The sequence below is a fragment of the Asterias rubens genome, chromosome 15 (genome assembly GCF_902459465.1).
Source record: "Asterias rubens chromosome 15, eAstRub1.3, whole genome shotgun sequence".
Taxonomy (NCBI): Eukaryota; Metazoa; Echinodermata; class Asteroidea; order Forcipulatida; family Asteriidae; genus Asterias; species Asterias rubens.
The window spans coordinates 11726141-11744507 of record NC_047076.1 but is presented as its reverse complement, the minus strand read 5'-3'; the positions used below and the strand labels follow the sequence as shown (position 1 = coordinate 11744507).

The 18367-nt window shown below is 37.2% G+C and overlaps 3 protein-coding genes across 3 annotated transcripts in view; 2 read left to right on the top strand and 1 right to left on the bottom strand.

Annotated features, from left to right (window-relative positions):
* Positions 1-6926, top strand: part of LOC117300271 (adenylate cyclase type 5-like) — a 128576-nt gene extending 121650 nt beyond the window's left edge. Inside the window, exons 14-20 of the mRNA XM_033784005.1 lie at positions 1121-1288; positions 1590-1765; positions 2333-2465; positions 3280-3543; positions 4639-4843; positions 5641-5765; positions 6361-6926. Coding sequence (XP_033639896.1) covers positions 1121-1288; positions 1590-1765; positions 2333-2465; positions 3280-3543; positions 4639-4843; positions 5641-5765; positions 6361-6498 — 1209 coding nt within the window. The 3' untranslated portion in view covers positions 6499-6926. The remainder of the gene's footprint in view (positions 1-1120; positions 1289-1589; positions 1766-2332; positions 2466-3279; positions 3544-4638; positions 4844-5640; positions 5766-6360) is intronic.
* Positions 6927-11582: 4656 nt separating this feature from the next.
* Positions 11583-13276, top strand: LOC117300419. Its single transcript, XM_033784206.1, has 2 exons — positions 11583-11875; positions 12823-13276. The coding sequence occupies exons 1-2, from the start codon at positions 11711-11713 to the stop codon at positions 13057-13059; spliced, it is 402 nt and encodes a 133-aa protein (XP_033640097.1). The 5' UTR covers positions 11583-11710; the 3' UTR covers positions 13060-13276.
* Positions 13277-14634: 1358 nt separating this feature from the next.
* Positions 14635-18213, bottom strand: LOC117300082 (vacuolar-sorting protein SNF8-like). The gene is made up of 6 exons (XM_033783767.1): positions 18067-18213; positions 16977-17166; positions 16340-16523; positions 15968-16112; positions 15392-15466; positions 14635-15031 (listed from the first exon to the last, which is right to left on the bottom strand). Exons 1-6 carry the CDS (start codon positions 18115-18117, stop codon positions 14936-14938), a joined length of 741 nt encoding a protein of 246 aa, XP_033639658.1. The 5' UTR covers positions 18118-18213; the 3' UTR covers positions 14635-14935.
* Between the last annotated feature and the right edge of the window lie 154 nt (positions 18214-18367).

Below are 18367 nucleotides of genomic sequence, written 5' to 3'. Positions count from 1 at the left end.
GTTGTATACTTCCTAATGGGAGCTGAGAAAGATTAAAGGGATGTTTACTGGCCCAATGACAAGGAGACTAATGTAAAGCGCTTTGAAACGGTTTATTGTGAAATGCGCTATATAAGAATTTGTTATTATTTATTATTATTATTAAACCCATCCTAAGTTAGAAAGAGTTACTCGTCCTAACTAGAGATAGGATTAATCCTAGCCTTTCATGAAATCGGCTGCTGCATACATCTTAATGGGTCTATGTACTTTTTGTAGGACAAAAAACACAATGTCCACAGATTTACATTTTAAAAACTTACACAGTTTGAAGATAATAAAAGTTGAAAGCTTCCCAGAAAATATTACTTGCTGAGGTGCTGCAGTTTTTGAGAAATGAGTAAAACAACGTCATGAACATAGTCTCATGAGACCAAAATTATTTTAAGCATTTACAAACATATTTTCATTACATTGTTTTACTCATTTCTCAAAAACTGCAGCACCTCAGTAAGTAAAATTTGAAGGGAAGTTTTTCGCTAACAAGATCATCAAACCCTGTAAGTTTAATGTAAGTCTATGGACATTTTCAAAAAGTACCAAAATCGTTTACTGTGGACATCGTGTTTTGTCCTACAAAAAGTACCACAATCCTTTAACTAGCAGGGCCTTTTCCAACATAACAAAAAGACTCAGGAATTCTCTTCCTGAAGTCCCAGGACAAATGCACAACACCACCCTCTTCTAGCAAAAACTTAAAACATACTTGTTCATGATTGCTTTCCCAACATTTTGACAATACTTTAACTTTACTTGTACGAGACCGAAATGGTTCACAGGAAGAAGCGCCTTACAAATGCTGTCTTATTTTTAGTAGTACTATGAGCGGTATCTGTTTTGTTTTAATGGAATTTCTGTAAACTCCCCATGAAATCATGTTCATCATCAATGAGGTGGTTTTTATTTCTTTTGGCGGACTACCTTTCTTCTGGCAAGCATGATTTTCTTGTGCTTAGCTACTTTCTGTGCTTAAGCAGTTATATGAGATTGGGGACATTAAGAGATGAACTGGGCTTAAGGAACAATTGTATCAACCCTACGTTTTTTTTTAAACCGATATTTATATTTTATCTTGATGTAGGTCGCATACGACACAACAAGCCTCCGTTCCTGCCTAGCTACCATGTATAACATCAATGAGTCGTCAGTTGGATTTGACCAAGTCAATGATAGTGGTCTGGTTTTAGGGGATGAAGAGCCTACCAGTAATGTCTGCCAAGAGGACCGGCCTGCCTGCCACTTTCCTCAGGTCAGGAAACTAGGAGACATTCTTGAGCATTTGTGATGCGATCCAGCTAAATGTGTTTAATGTATTACGAAAGATATTGTATAATACCATTGGTCAAAGTTTCACAGATTTTAGTATCTTATATGAGAAAGGCAAATTTATTTTTCTTATGAGTTCTCAGGATAAAACCTCTATGAATTGTGTTGCCAAGTCAAATTCTCTGCTTTTAAGTTAAGGAAAATAAAGTATAATAAAATCAATGCAACACAAATTTATTTATTCATTACATTAATTATTACAATGTCTATTATTTTCTCCTCAGTACTTTACGTTCTGCGTGATGCTAGTCATGATAAGTTGTGCAGTGTTCCAGCAACTAGGCAGCATGACCAAGCTGTGTCTACTCTTTCTTATCGGAGGTATCTTCACTGCTATCATCGAGACCGTCGAAGTGGAGCTCTTCAACAATAGTGACTTACTGCACGAAGCTCATGTTGGGTAAGAACAAAAATATCACTAGTCAAGTTCCAGGGTTCATCTTAAGATTCTTAAGATGAGTTGAAGATTCTTCAGATGAGTTGAAGATTCTTAAGATGAGTTGAAGATTCTTAAGACGAGTTGTCAGTATTTACTATCGTGACATCATACTTTGTTTAGCAATTTGAATTGCTACAAATGTAGATCTATTCGAAGTTAAGATCAATCTTAACCCTTTGTAGGTGCACAAATTTAGTGGACTGATGCTTTGGCCCTGGCATATTCTTTCTTGAATGCTGTCCCTTTGTAGGTGGGAAGTGGGAATGGGTCTAGAACTGCAAGACTAGGGCTCAATTCCAGAAAGCTGTCTAGCAGAAAATACTGCTTAACAAATTTATTTGCTTAGCTGGGGGCACCAGTCACAACAATGTAAACTTAATTGAATGTTGTCTGGTAACCTGTTTTTGTAAAGCGTTATTTTCCTGTGCTTTAAATTACAGGCTTTAGGAAAAAAATCGGGCCCAGATACAGACCAGTATGTTGACGACAAATTTGTAACATTGTGTAAATGATTTTTTTGGGTTACAGGTTGGAACAGCCCTATTATATCTCCATGAAGATCACTGGTCCGGTGTTGATCCTGGTTTACATCTTTGCTCTGTGGAGTCATGGCATACAAGTAGAGTCCACGGCCAGACTTGACTTCTTATGGAAACTTCAGGTATTGACGCATTTATTTTTATCTGCCATTCTTTCATAAAGTTTTTTTATTTTGTATTATAAACAAAAGTAGTCAATTTGTTACTGTGGCCACCTACTTGTTCACTTTGTGACCTACCCTGTGGAGGAAAAAACCTGTCAACTTTACAAGATAATTTTGGGTCGAGCAAAGAAAATGAACCTTGCACCTTATGGTAACATGCTTGGGCCCTACCAACTTAGCCATCAAACCCTGGTGTAAGCAGTTTCCTTATTTCTGCAATATCTCCTGTTCACCATACTTTGTAGTGCCAAGAACAAGTCACATCACTTTTGCTGATAGAGCCTTCTCGGTATATGGACCCAAGCTCTGGAATACACTTCCCAATCACATCAGGGACACAACATCCTTCAACACATTCAAGACACTTCTCAAAGCCCACTTGTTTCAGAAGGCCTGCATGTACCATCAATGACTTTTTTTATTTCTTCTGTGCCTCAGCGCCTTTGAGCAAACCTTTGATTTAAGCGCTATACAAATTATTTATTTATGATTGATTGATATCTTTGCTCAGGTGACATTAAGAAGCCATACAACCATTAGCTGCCATGTAGCCAGGGAGTACACTCAGGCTAAATGACCAGGGTGGGATTATATGTAGAAACTTCGAAACCATAATAAGTTAACATTGGAAATATTTGACTTTTTTAAATTGTGAGTAGCTGCGTTTATTAGATCACCAGGTTCAGTCCTTCTTATAACCTCCCCCCCACCCCCCATCATCCTCATTAGCCAGAAGGCCACCTTTTAATTTCAAAACTCCTTCGTTCCCTAGGCAACGGAAGAGAAAGATGAGATGGCCAACCTCCAGGCTTACAACAAACGTCTCCTCAACAACATCCTCCCGTCCTTCGTTGCCGAGCATTTCCTCAAGAACAACACTAAGGACATGGATCTGTACTATCGGGCGAACGATTTCGTCGCTGTGATGTTCGCCAGCATAACGAATTTCTCTGATTTTTACGTCGAGCTGGAAGCAAACAACGAGGGGGTGGAATGCCTCCGACTCCTTAACGAGATTCTTCATGATTTTGATGAGGTACGGAATTTGAATTTATCGTCTCAAGAAAGAGTCAATATGAACAAAAAAAGAGATCAGCAACTTTTTTGCAACCTCAATATAGAAATGGTTGGATTTATATTTTCTTCGAAACTTCAATACAAAAGATTTCACCCTCTAATAAAGTTTTTAGAGTGAGCTGATGTTAAAGAATTTTGGTACTTTCGGTTTTACAAAACACAATGTCCACAGATTTACATTAAACTTACACCATTTGAAGATAATGATAGTGGCCTAGAAAGCTTGCCTTAAAATATTTCTAAGCTGAGGTGCTGTAGTTTTTGAGAAATGAGTAAAACAATGTCATGAAAATACGTTTTACATGCTAAAATAATTTTTTTCTTAAGAGACCAAAATTATTTGTGTGACTCATTTGACTCATTTCTCAAAAACTAGAGCACCGCAGCAAGTCATATTTTAAGGGAAGCTTTCTACCATCAGCTTAATGGATTTGTCTATTATGTCATTGAGCAATAATAATAACAATAATAAAAAATAAGACTTTTAATGCAGAAAACACCTTGCTGGGAGTTCAAGGCGCAGGAGCAAGGCGGTTTATCAACCAAAAGAATTTGTGAAATTGTTTTAATCATTTCCCAAAAACTACAGCACCTCTATCTGCAAGTAATATTTTAAGGGAAGCTTTCTACCTTCATTACATTTAAACCCTGTTAATTTAATTAGTGGACGTTAATAATAATAATAATAATAACCCGTTTTTATATAGCGCTTTTCACACCCGGGGGCGTCCCAAAGCGCTTCACATTATTAACCCTGGTCACTGGGCCTTAATTCACTCCTTAAACCATCTCAGCTCCCTGGTGGGGAGTATGCAGCCTGTGCAACATTAATATGCGCTACTCGGCTAAACCAATCACAAGAACCATCTCTGCCCTCACAGGTACCCATTTACCCCTGGGTGGAGAGAAGCAATTATAGTTAAGTGTCTTGCTCAGGGACACAAGTGTCACGACCGGGATTCGAACCCACACTCTGCTGAACAGAAGCATCAGAGCTTGAATTCGGTGCTCTTATCAAAAAGTACCCAAACCTTTTTAATTCTACATCCTCCAGATTATTGGCGACCCAAAGTTTTTCCAAATTGAGAAAATAAAGACGATAGGAAGCACCTACATGGCAGCATCAGGGCTTACAGATGAGACATTTGATCGGGAGAACAACGGGCACGTTGTTGCGCTGGCCGACCTGGCTTTCCATCTTCTGGCCCAGCTACGATACGTCAATGAACATTCATTCAATAGCTTCAAGATGAGAGTCGGTAAGTGTTCGTTTGCATTTCTTTTCATCGAGAAATTTATTTCAATTCCAACAGAGAATCAAAATAACAATAGAAAAGAACAATCCTAATAATATCAAAGTCTTATACAGCGCACATATCTACCAAACAAGGTACTCAAGGGGCTGAGTATATACAAACTTTCAGAAAGATGGGTCATTGCAGTGATGCATTCTTAGACCCAAATATTTAACACCTCATAAGGGTATACAATGTGCTACAGTGCATAGAGCTGCCACAGCAGTTTCAATAAGTGCACTGGGTTCTTTATGCGTTACACAACACATGGGACCAACGACTTTACTTCCCATCTGAAGGACGAAGCAATGGTTAAGTGTCTTGCTTAAGGACACAAGTGTCACGGCTGGGGATTCGAACCCACACTCTGCTGATCAGATACACCAGAGTTTGAGGAGAGCAGTTAGACGAGAATTGGAAATGGGGGCATAACCAGAAAAGCTTGTGGCAGGCACGGCCAGACAAACAAAAACACAATGGACTAACAATAAACATAAACAGGTTAAAGTGCGAGTAGGTACTAGTGTTTCATCACAATGTTTAATTTATTCTGTATGTGAAGCCAACGACTCTCAGAAAAGCGAACTTAATCACTACTAGATTGCATCTCCACCATTGTTTCTGCTCGTCGTACAAAATGGCCCTTATTGCAAGATGCAAAAGTGGACAGCTCTAAAACACATGCAAAATGTGCATGGTATCTTTGAACTACATTATTTCATTAAGCTTCTTTTTTTTTTGTATCTGCTTTTTCCTTTTAGGTCTGAATGTTGGACCTGTTGTGTCAGGCGTTATTGGAGCACGCAAACCTCAGTACGACATCTGGGGGAACACGGTCAACGTTTCCAGCCGTATGGACAGCACTGGAGTCCCAGATAAAATACAGGTATGTTTTACTGAGCGAACTGCAATTTTGCCATTTGTATCAAAACTTGGTTGTTATTGTGGGACAAGGTCTTGGACGCTTTTTTAAAACCAGCATGGTCGTGGCAGTGCAATGAAGGATTGAGCTGTTCTGGCGAAGTCCTTTAAATTGCACAGCCACGACCCTGCCAGGTTTTAACCGACCATCCAAGGCTGAGTCACCACTCTCTTGTTCCCATTCACAAATGCCCTTATTGTTTTTAATAAGTTTTAAAGCATAATTTGGTAAGATTGCAATTATTGGCACGTCCTCTGGCTGCGTTCTGCAAAGGGTCTAATGTATGCATCGTGGGCGACTGTGCTTTGGGACAATTTCACTGGCATTCATTTGTTTAAGGACGTCATAGCCATTGATTTCTCCAATGAACTTGATAACGAAGTAATAGATGAGCTTGCACTGCTTTCTATTAAAAGTCATACTACTGAACCAGCCAGAAATATGTCAAGCTTTGTTTTACTGTTGGTCTGTTTGTGTCTGCCTGGTAGATAACTGCCTGGGTATGAGTGGTTTTGAAAGAAATTCTCAGAATTTAGTGTTTATGATTTTCTCTTTGTAGGTCACGCAAGAGATGGCTAACATTCTGCAGCCAAAGGGCTACACCCTCATAGAACGAGGGTACGTAACGGTCAAGGGCAAAGGTGAAATGCTGACCTTTTTTCTGGAGGGGACACCAAACAAGATTGACATACGGTGACCGGACAATCACGCCACAGTATTTTGTATCAGTTTTATAGTTATATGTTCCAATTTTGTCCTTCTTCCGTCGTCGTGGGACTTCCCTGCTGGTTTTTTTTGTGTCTCGGGAAGAAGAAAAAAACATGTTTCATTGGCAGAAAGATTCTTTACAAGAATCTGTGCAAGCGATTAGCCCATCCCAGCGGTCCTGGATAGACTGGCCGCTGGGGCCGAGCAAAAGTATGCCTTTCAAACTTTTAAATGAGAACAGCGCCCTCAATTTACCAAAAGATTATCTTACACAAACCGACATTTTTAGTGAGGCTGTTTTGCCACGGAACGACAATGTTAGTATTTATAGGCAGTGGAAACTACTGGTAATTACTCAAAATAATTTTTTGCATAAAACCTTTCCCGATTACGAGTAATGGGGAAAGGCTGATAGTATCAAACATTGTGAGAAACGGCTCCCTCTGAAGTGAAGTAGTTTTCAAGAAAAAAGTATTTTTCCACGAACTTGATTTTAAGACCTCAGATTTAGAGTTTGAGGTCTCGAAATCAAGCATCTGAAAGCACACAACTTTGCGTGACAAGGTTGCTTTTTTCTTTCATAGTTATTTCGCAACTTCGACGACCGATTGAGCTCAAATTTTCACAGCTTTGTTACTTTATGCATTATCTTGAGATACACCAACTGTGAAGAGTAGTCTTTGACAATTACCAATAGTGTCTAATGTCTTTACTTGCCTCATTTTATTGTACAAACAGATCCCCCAAAAAGCTTGAAAAATGAGAAAGGGTGCAACATGTACATACAAATATATTTAATATAAGTAGCAATATCATTCTGGTAATTCTTAAGTGTATCTTTGATCAAACTGAAAGATCCACCTTGTACTGAAGTTGAAAAAAAATCAAAGATGGGCTAAATTTATAAAGTGACGTTTATATGAAAATCATAGTTGACAATTTACTGTATGTGTACTAAATCTTTTAAAGCCGTTTTCCCATTGGATATTTGTTGTTCAAGTACTGCCAATTTTCTGTAGAGTGACCAAATTAAATCCAATGGGGACGCATGGTAATCTGATCTCCCTGGCGACTTACCTCAACCAGGATGTAAAAGTAACGGCTGAAAGAAGTCGCGGGAGACTTCAATTCAGCAATGGTTACTGAACAGGACAGATAAACAGTCCAATGGGAACAGCTCGAGCCTGTAAACGTATCGCAAGCACGCTGTAAAAACGCTGTGCAAATGCGCAGAATATTTGTCCAGGTGGGAAGTTACGGTAGAGTTACACCAAAACCATTCATAGTAACTAAGAAAATATCAAATGGGAACACGGCTATAGACTAAAAACAAAAAGGAATGCAAACTTAACTTTGAAGATTTTGTAAGACTACTGCATGAGGATAAAGTGGCTAAAAATGTTGTCCGAAAAGGACAGTTGTACTAAGTGTGTTTTGTATTGAAAGAAAACATTTTTGGGTAGTTACAAATTTCGGAACAGGGGACTTTATTTCTAAGCCTGCCGTCAGATCATAATGGGAAACTTCGCATATGGATTTATATATAATTGTACATACGTTTAGGTGATCAAAGAAATAGATTAAAGATTATGTAAATAAATCGTGTGCTAAAATTGTAAATAAATATAAAGTGATCCTGTACATATGTATTGCAATACTATCAAGTAATTTAGGTGATGATTTAAAAAGGTTACATTCTTAATAGAAAAAAAAACTGTAAGAAAAAATATATGTAAATATATGGTATCAAGTCAAGTCTTGAATTAAACTATGCGTGTAGATAGGGAAGCTTACTGCTGGTGCAAAAGACTAGCTGACTTATGACCTCTATGTCCGAAACCTTGAAGTCAGTGTGCAGAACATTATGAAAAAAACTACCACCTTGTTAAAGGAGCCTGTCTCAAATAAAAACCATGACTTTTGACTTGGCCACATGCTCTGTCAGTGGCTCAAAAAAGCACAGCTGGTGCAGAAGACTAGCTGACATTTGACCTCTATGTCTGAAACCCTGAAGCTAGTGTACAAAACATAAACAAAACTACCACCTTGTAAAAGAAGCCAGTCTGAAATAGAATGGCTAAATCATTACTGCTGGTGCGAAAGACTATGTGAACTTTGACCTCTATGTCTGGAAACCTGAAGTCGGTGTGCAGAACATTATGAAAAAACTACCACCTCATAAAAGGAGCATGTCTCGAAACAAATCTAAAAGAATCAATGCAAAAAATAGTACTATGGTATTTTCGAAACCACTGCTTTATTTAGCCACAGGCTCTGTCAGTGGCTCACAAAGGGTAGCCAGAGCTAACTGTGGATTTAAAAATAGCCTTAGGAATGTCTTTGAAAAATCATAAAAAGATTGCCACTGTTTGATCTGGGCCCAATATCATTGCTCTGCTTACCGAAAGCAAAGAATCAGGGCTTACTGAAGCAGGGAGTTCCTTGCTTTCTTTAAACAAATTTCACGGCTTAGCAGGAATTTATTGCTTGTGTGTGTGTGTGCTCCACGCTACTAGGCATTCCTCGCTCACACAGCTCGCGCTTGCCTTAAGCAAAGAATGGTGATTGTAAGCGCAGAATTCGGCGGTAAGCAGAGCAATGACTTGGGCCCTGGTAGTCTGGTTCCCGAGGTTGCATGCATGAAAAATTATAGCCTAAAAATATTAGATTGGCGCAGCATATGTAAGTTCATTACATTTAGTACCTAAATACCAGCCTAGGGAAATGTTCCAATAATTCAGATTTTAACACAAAGTAGAGGTATATTTTTGGCAGGTTCTATTGGTTGTATTCCTATTTTTTGAAATAGTAAACTATATTTGTTAATGATATGAAAAGTACTTGATCGATTATTTTTTAGATTTGCAGATTTAATAGTGTGATAATATCATTCAAATTGCGGTGAAATAACATGAATTAGTCGTAAAGTTTTGCTTATTATTCTTTTTTTAAAGTTATGGAAACCCATTTTGGTTTGTACATATCGGATTGTAAGAAAAGTGGTAATATTTCATTTAGGTTTAAAAGGAACAGAACTTTTTAAAACATTATATTTTGGTTCAAGTTTTGTCAGAAACTATTCGGTAAAGAATTATACTGTATTGTTTAACCGCATTTCAAAATATGTATTTGTTTATTTATTTTTTTAACATTTTGTTTTAATTAAGACAAAGTGTTGAAATGTTTTATTTTTATTTTTCTGGAATTCTAAATTTATTCATCAGGGTATTCAGTTATAATTCCGTATATATCTTATTAGGGGTGACTTGAATTATTGGCCCTTGAAGTATTACAGTTTTTGTTATATTGGACCCAGTGTAAGTTGTGTTATATTGGACCCCAGTGCAAGTTAAATGTTATAGACCCCAAAATACATACATTCAGTCAGAACTGCTATAGCTTGTGTGCTGATTCAAACATAGTATTAGTGGTTTAATTGTGTAATTTCGGACCTGCAAGTTCATAGCTACGGACCTCTGGGCGTGTGTGCTATTTTTGACTTTGCATTAGTTTATTTCCCTTTAGGACCTATTGTAAGTTGTGTTATATTGGACCTTGCAGTTCATAACTTTGGACCTCCTGTCTGGGCTTGTGTGCTATTTTGACCTTGCATTATTTCCCCTATGGACCCTTTGTTAGTTTTGTTATATTGGACCTTGCAATTCATAGCTATGGACCTCTAGGGCATGTGTACTGTTTTTGACCATGTATTATTTCCCTTATGAATCCATTGTAAGTTATGTTATATTGGACCTTGCAATTCATAATTTTAGCAGCCTGTCTGGGCTTGTGTGCTTTTTTTTTTACCATGTATTATTTGCTATACTTGACCCATTATTAAGTTGTGTTATATTGGACCTTGCACTTCATAGCTATGGACAGTCAAAGTTTGTGTGCTAATTCAGAACTTTCATTATGTGTTATATTGGACCCAGTGTTCATTGCATTATATTGGACCTTGTATAATCTAAGTGATATCGCAAACATTGCTTTTATACCAGCTCTGCATAATCAAATTTCATTTTAAAAGCTGAAGACCTTTTGCCAGATTCATGAATTTTTGCCATTACATTAAAAGGTATTATTGACAATTTGTTCATTTTTTTTTCTTTTCATTTTTTAGAACAATATTGAAGCAGCTGTTGCGTTAAAAATATCTACCCACAACAAAATATTTAAGTGTGTACATTCTCTTTAAATCTTAATTTAAGAGTTTTTCAAAAGTGTTTAATGGCGGCTGGCGGTTTATCCCTAAATGAATTATACCGAAAGAAGTTGTTTGTTTCAGTTTTTTTTTTTTCTTCTGTTTTTGGGGTGGGTTTTTTTTTTTTTTTTGGGGGGGGGGGGGGTCAGCTGAATTTTAAGAAAGCAAAAGAAAGGGTACTAAGAAAATTACAGTTTGGGAGAGGAGAGACTGGGAATATATCTTGCAGTATTCAAACTTTTATAAGTACATTGACTGTCTTTAAATGTGTGCAATAGTATGAAAGGGATAAAACTGTAGTTTTAGGGAAGCTAAACGAACGCACCCTATATATATTGCTTGAGAGGATTGAGTTTAAAATTACGTCCAGTTATAATGTAAAGCATTATGTGTGAATTTATTAATGGTCAATGTTTTAATTTATTTTGTAATAAATTAATACTGTGTACAGAGAATGTATACGTTTGCATAGTGGCTGTTGCTTTCATACATTGTTTAAATGTTTTGTTTTTGTTTTCCTTTTGATTTATTGCCATAAAAACGGATATTCTTTACGTCGCTTGTAAAAAGTTATGGCGCAAAACTTAAATGAATATCATTGGGAAAATTATGAGTCTTATACCTTTATTCTCCGGAAACTGTTAGAAAAGCTGTTAAAACAGTATTAAATTCTTGAGAAAAGCCTAACCTTAACAGGCATATAACGGATTGCTTTGGAAACGCTTTAATGACATGCAAATCGTTTGTTTTGTAGTTCAACAACTATCATTGCAGTCAAGTTATGTAATAGGTTTTGTTCAATGTAGGATCCAGATCTGTATCTGTTCAGTATACTGCACGCAAACTCCATTATTATAAGGATATCAATGTCGTAGGCGCGTGGTGCATTTGATTAGGTTTTGTGCTTGGTCTGGAGCTGCATTTACCAGCATCTTGCAGACAACTGGACTTATTTTGGACATTTTACATCTGCTGTCTGCTCTCTAATTGGAATAAAATGGATATTACCTCAAACACTTTGGAGGACGATAAAGATTGTAGGCCTACGGGCCACGACCGTCAGGAAACTGAATACCACGTTGCGTCCATGGCCGAGGGTCTAGCTCCAACCACGGCCGAGGGAAGCGAGGAACCACGCTGTTGTGACGATGAAGAATTCAAGGTAAGTTTGTGTAGAGATGGACGAGGAAATGACAAAATTGTATCCATTATTATCCTATCGTTGGCAGGGATCTGGTTTTACACATCTCAACATATTACACATTTCTATATTTTTGTATAACCTTGACATCCCGTGTCCAATTTGTAATCATTGTGTACAATCTCTAAAGATTTATAATAAATAAGACATAGCCGTGGGAGGAAAACCCCTATAAGAAAACTTTACTGTTCGTTTTACTGATGTTGTGAAGAATAGATAGTCGTAATTTTGAGGCATTAGACATCTTAATATAACGCATTCAATTTTGGGAAATAAAATCAGGGTACTTTTTGTTATTTGGCTTTTCAAGGGTGTTTTGTCTGTTGTCGTGTAGGTCCACTGTTTTCGTTTTGGCTGTTATGTTTTGAAGAATAGGTTATTTTGACGCACAGACAGTGACGCCTTTATTATTTTTTTACAAATTTTATGATTTATTTGTTTTTCGGGTAGGCCCTACTTTGTTTGTTGTCATGTAGGCCCTAGGTCCACTGTTTTCGTGTTGGCTGTTATGCCTATATTGTGAAGAATCGGATTATTTTGACACATGGACAGTGACGCATTAATTTTTTGAAGACAAACAAAATTCAGGATACATTTTGTTATTTTGCTTTTTAGGGTGGTTTTTGTTTGTTGTCATGTAGGTCCACTGTTTTCGTTTTGGCTGTTATGTTGTGAAGAATAGATTATTTTGACGCACAGACAGTGACGGCTTTATTTTGAAACACATTATCATGGTATCGATTAGTTTGTTTTTGTTTTTCGGGTACTTTGGTTTGTTGTCATGTAGGCCTTCTATTTTTTGCCTTTTCGCGAAAAAACAATGACCGGACAAATTATCGTATTCATGGCCGGCTTTCCAATTAGACACTGACGTTTTTTTTATATTTATCATTTCTGCTTAAAAATAGCACAAACTTGACGATCTTAAAGTGAAAGAGAAAGAGACAAGCGCCAGACTTGAGACTGTGGAGCGCAGACTAACTCAAACCGAAGCCAAAATGCGCAGCTGTGATGATATGCTTGTTCTGATTGGTCTACTGTCCGACCGGCTTGGACAAGTTCACCCCGAGTTGGGGCCATTACAGGGCGGTGAAGACGCACCCAAAGGCCAGACGGATTTTGCCTCCGTACCAAGGGCCAATTAACTTACTACCAGACTTTACGTGTTTATAACTTCGATCAAATGAAATAAACAACTGTGTTGACTTTATTCTGTATATTGCAAGTTCTAAAGACCTTTCTATTTTGATGAACAAATCACGTTGGTTGGCATGGACATTAACATTGACAATAAATCGTCTTAAAGACACTAGACACTATTGGTAATTGTCAAAGACTAGTCTTATCACTTGGTGTATTTCAACAACATACATAGAATAATAAACCTGTGAAAATTTGAGCTCAGTGGTCATCAAAGTTGCGAAATAATAATGAAAGAAAAAACACCCTTGAAATCAAATTCGATGAAAATTACTTCTTTCTCGAAAACTATTTCACTTCAGAGGGAGCCGTTTCTCACAATGTTGTTTTATACTATCCACCTCTCCCCATTACACCTAAGTAAGGTTTTGTGCTAATAATCTTTTTGAGTAGTTACCAATAGTGTCCACTGCCGTTAACAGATTCTTCAAACTTTCAATTAAAAACAAATTATCCCATGATTGGTTCCCCTTTCCCCCATCGGATTCAACAAGTGTTGGTGCTTTGCATATATAGCTTCCCATAGTTTTCTGAACTTCGTTGGTAAAAACTCTGGCTGTAACTTTGCAAAAAGAAAGGACTTTATCTGGAATTTTTTATTACACAAAAGTTTATCTTGGTGAGAGTCATTGCCGATACAAAATATTTGAATCTAGAATATCACTTTTTTGGACACATGTTGAGTTAACTAATATGGCATTTCTACCTTCAGTAAGCCTGGAATTATATACTTTAAGAAGGATTTTTTGCGAACAGTTTCTTGATTGCTAGAGAGATTTAGATCAAAGAGCATGATTTCTTAAAATCTTAAGAAAATATTAATCATCAGGCGGACCAAAAATGGTTGAATTCAGATAAAAGTCTAAAACTTTTTGAGACACAAACCAAACAATTAAACACAAATACAATCAAACTTAACTCAGTTTTGAAGATCATTTTATTTCCTATTATTTACAAGACTTATGTACAAAATGATAAATAAGCTTTTAGAAATGTTCAATGTCACATACTCAAAGGTCGCAACTTCCCAATAATTGTTTGTTTGTACTTCCAGTACTTTGTAAAGTTGGTTGCAACGACCTCCAGTTTTTAAGAAGCAGAACCATGCAAAGTTTCAAATCCTACAAAACCAATCTGTTTGTGAATACTTGTTTGTGTTTTGTATATTATGAAGACATATCTGTCGCAAAAGCTTTGGTAAAACTTTAAAAGCACATAAATTCCCTCGCATGGTAAAAGTTTGTTTTGTGAAAACATGTATGAATGTCATGTAATGCACAGCTTGCAACTAGGCCCCAGTTTCATAGAACTGCTTAAGCACAAAAAGCAGCTAAGAACAACAAAATGATGCTTACATGAATTAAGTTACCAGCCAAACTACCATGTCACATTTACAATGTCACATTTACAATTTGTGACTGGTATCCTGCTCACTTCTGCATAGACAAATGTGTCAAGCAATATTTTCTGCTTAGCAGAAATCACAAAAAGTTGCCTAAGCAGCTCTATGTAATTGGGCCCTGAGTTGTCTTGGGTGATTAATTATTAATAAATTAATCTGGATCCTATATAAAAAAATTATTTATTTAAATCACCAATAATTTGCAAGTACAAGTGTAAAACTTTCCACACGTTTTCTATATGGACAAATCATATGGTAAACAAAATTATAGTATTTACCATAAAATATTGAACATTGTGAAGTTGTAAATCATATTAAATGTGTGACTAAAATGCCAATCGATGTTTTTTGTCAACTTAAGTAATTTTGTTGTATCATATATTATCCATGGTGCGGGGCTGTACAGTATTGCTATTGTATCATGATGTATCTGGGAAGAGGCCCGGGAACCAGTATAATCTTTCCTCTTTATCCTGGTCATCGACCCAAACCAGTCCTTCCTGTACCATGTGATCCTGTAAAACAAAAACCAAAGAAACATTTAGAGTTTTTTTAATACAAATACGAAAGGCAAAGTATACTTTATGCTTTTTGAATTGCTTGATTGCTTTAATCCTATGTATAAAATGTGAGAAACAATACGGGTTAATGCTTCTCAGATTCAAATTTTGGGCCATAAAAACTGATTTCTTTTTAAACAACCACATTACTTCAAAGTGAAATATTTCTCCAAATGATTTATACTATCAAAAGCTGCTGTAGGCTTCTAATCTAACAAAAGGTTTGTATGGCCATTAATTTTGAGAGTGTTAGATTCAAGCCATGGTAGATAGTCTTAAAGGTATAAACTCAGTCATTATATAGGTCCAACTCACCATTACAAGGTTTGCTCTGTCAATGTCCCATTTCAACTGCTGCTTTAACTTGGAGAATGAGGTATAACCTGAACCCTGAACGAATGAAAAGTCATAACATATTAATTTTCAGTTTAGACAAAATTAATTAATTCTTTAATACAGTATCAATTACTGTACTGAGCTTTTCGAAATTTAACCTATCCACAACAAAATCGACAAATACAACTCCATGCTTTGATGAATCTGTTGTACAGGGGACTGCACTAGCAAGCTGGGCTTACCGCCGAATCCCGAGCTTACGATCATGATTCCCTGCTTACAAGCAAATGCCATAATTCTGCGCTAGCCTTGTAAGCGTAAAATGCCTAGAGTACGCAAGCACAGAAGCCAAAATTCGTCACTAACCTGTGAAATACGCTTGTTGTAAGAACAGAATTCCCTGCTACCGCTAAGCGCAGATTCTGTGGTAATCAGAGCTATGAAATTGGGCCCAGATCATGTTTTTGACAAGTTTTACATTACATTACCGTAGCGTAAATATTACGATATTATTCAAATATAAATAGTTTTATGTATGTTATAAGGTATATTTACCTCTGCAAGACTCAGAACACTTGTGTGATCCATGTTAAGCTCTGCGGGTACCGACTGGACAAGGTACCGGCCATCTTGTAGTCTGTGTAGAGCGAAACCGTTACCAAGGATACGTAACTTCTTAATGGCTCTCATTAAATCATCTCTAAAGATTGAAAAGATTGAAAAAGATTTAAAAGAAATTGAAAAGAATTAAGTTGCAACTTAAATTTATTTTGTATTAATAATAGTAACAAAGCCACTCGGTCATGACTGTTTAATTTCAACAAATATGACACTTAAACAATATTAGTTACCACACAAATGCCAGTGGAATACAGAAAAATATTGCGCTTCTGCGTCCCATATCCATGACCCTTGACCCCTACTTACAGACTGACATCTTGGGCCTGTTTTGTCCTTCCTCTTGTAGCTCTGACCTTACTAAGGAGTTCCTCCAAGCTTAGCAATCCACCGTTCCGATGTTGCGTTGCTAGACACACCTCAATAATCTGAACTCCCAGCTCATAGTAGAAATCACCCACTCCAAGCATTTCTGACCAAAAACCTTTCCCAGCTTTTGAGAAAAAAAAAAGAACAAAACTCAATACCAGAAAAGCAGGGTCCAATTTCATATATCTCTGCTTCTGGTAAGCAAAGAATCAGCGCTTTAATATGGAAGCAGGGAATTTTGCGTATTTCACAGGTTAGCAGGGAATTTTTGCTTATGCGTGTGCGTACTCATGTTAGTAAGCATTCTTCGCTTACACAGCTAGCGCAGTCATTTTGGAGAGTCCACCCAACTATAGTTGGGACTGGGATTGCCAGCCTGTTAGTGACTGTGAAAGTGATAAAGAAATCCACAGTAAGTTGGCTTTTAAAATGACTTTTGTTTGCTTGGTGACAGATCTCTGGATCCCAGAAAGTTGGGCCGTCCCAGTTGGGACAATTCTAAAGTTGCGATCGGTCCCAATTACAACTTACAGTTAGGATATTTCTATATTTGGGAAGAAACAAAAACACTTCTTACAAGCCAGTGGGTCTACGCCGATCGTTGCACACATCTCTTGAAACTGCATTCTGAACTCTGGATTACGTTTGATATCGTTCTTGTGACTCGTTGCAAACTCCTCAAGGTTTGAACGGAACGCTTCCAGCATCTTAGACATCTGGCTGAGCTGATCTTCTGCAATCTCGCTCCCTTTGTCTTTATACTTGGCCTTGATAATTGATGGAAGGATAAAAAGGCATCACAGAAAAGGTTTGTCTCTCTCGCAATCTATCTACACAGTAACATGTATTTTTTAATGTAATTTCAACCGCGATAAAAATACAGCATACAAAACTGGCGTTTGGAAAGATCATGGAAAGATCTACTCAGTCTGAAACTGTCTTTCTACTCGCGATGTCCAAACACATATCTGAGTAATTAATTTCTGCAGTTGTGTCCTACTGGACTGCGTTCATTGATTCAATTGTTATTGCGTTTACTAAATTAACACAGACCCGTCAATTCTACCTCCATGGTGGTCACACACACTGACCATGCACGGGTCCTACTACTTGCCGTCAACTCGCCGTCAACTTGCCGTCAACTCACTTGCGCCGTCAACTCGCCGTCAACTCCTCCAATATACATTTAAAACCCACAAAAGAAGCATAGAACTGTAAAGTATCAGCTCAAAGAGAATTCGCGAAAGTTTTAGGTCATATTTCGGAATAAAATTGAGTTTTTTTCTCGTGAAAAAATTATCTCGAAACAGCAAAACCGTCGGCCGCCATCTTGCTTTTTCACATTGATTAGTCTTGGCCCAAGATGTCAATGATTGGTACTTTATTTCTATCAACACAAAGTCGTTTTTGTGAATGAATTTTTACCGAAAACCATGAGAAAAATGTAGTTTAGCCTAAACTTAACACTTCCGTGTCCCATTTATAAATTTTTCATGTAAATTTAATGAGTTGACGGCACGAAAATGAGTTGACGGCGAGTTGACGGCAAGTCGGCGAGTTGACGGCAAGTAGTAGGACCGCCATGCACTGGTACAGTATCAAGTATGGTACATATGTGCGTGGTATGGGTATGGGGAGTCGAACTCAACTAAGTTCTACCAACATACCTGTGCCAATTTGCGTTTATTTATTGCTCCTAACCCTGCTGCACGCCTCATCTTCTGTTGTGATCTGGTTTCACTTCGAGAAAAATTGACAAAATCTAATAATTTAGGGAATTTCACTACACAGTTTCCTACACAATTTCACGATCTCTTCAGAGAAAAGTGAACTGAGGTCAAAATGTCAACAACCAAACCTGACGGCTGTTTTATGAACCTTGAAGAAATTGTTGGGTTTTTTTCCCCCTGAGAAGCCCCTTCTTCGCAAGTGTTTGACCTTTTTAAAACAAAATTTGCTTGATATTCA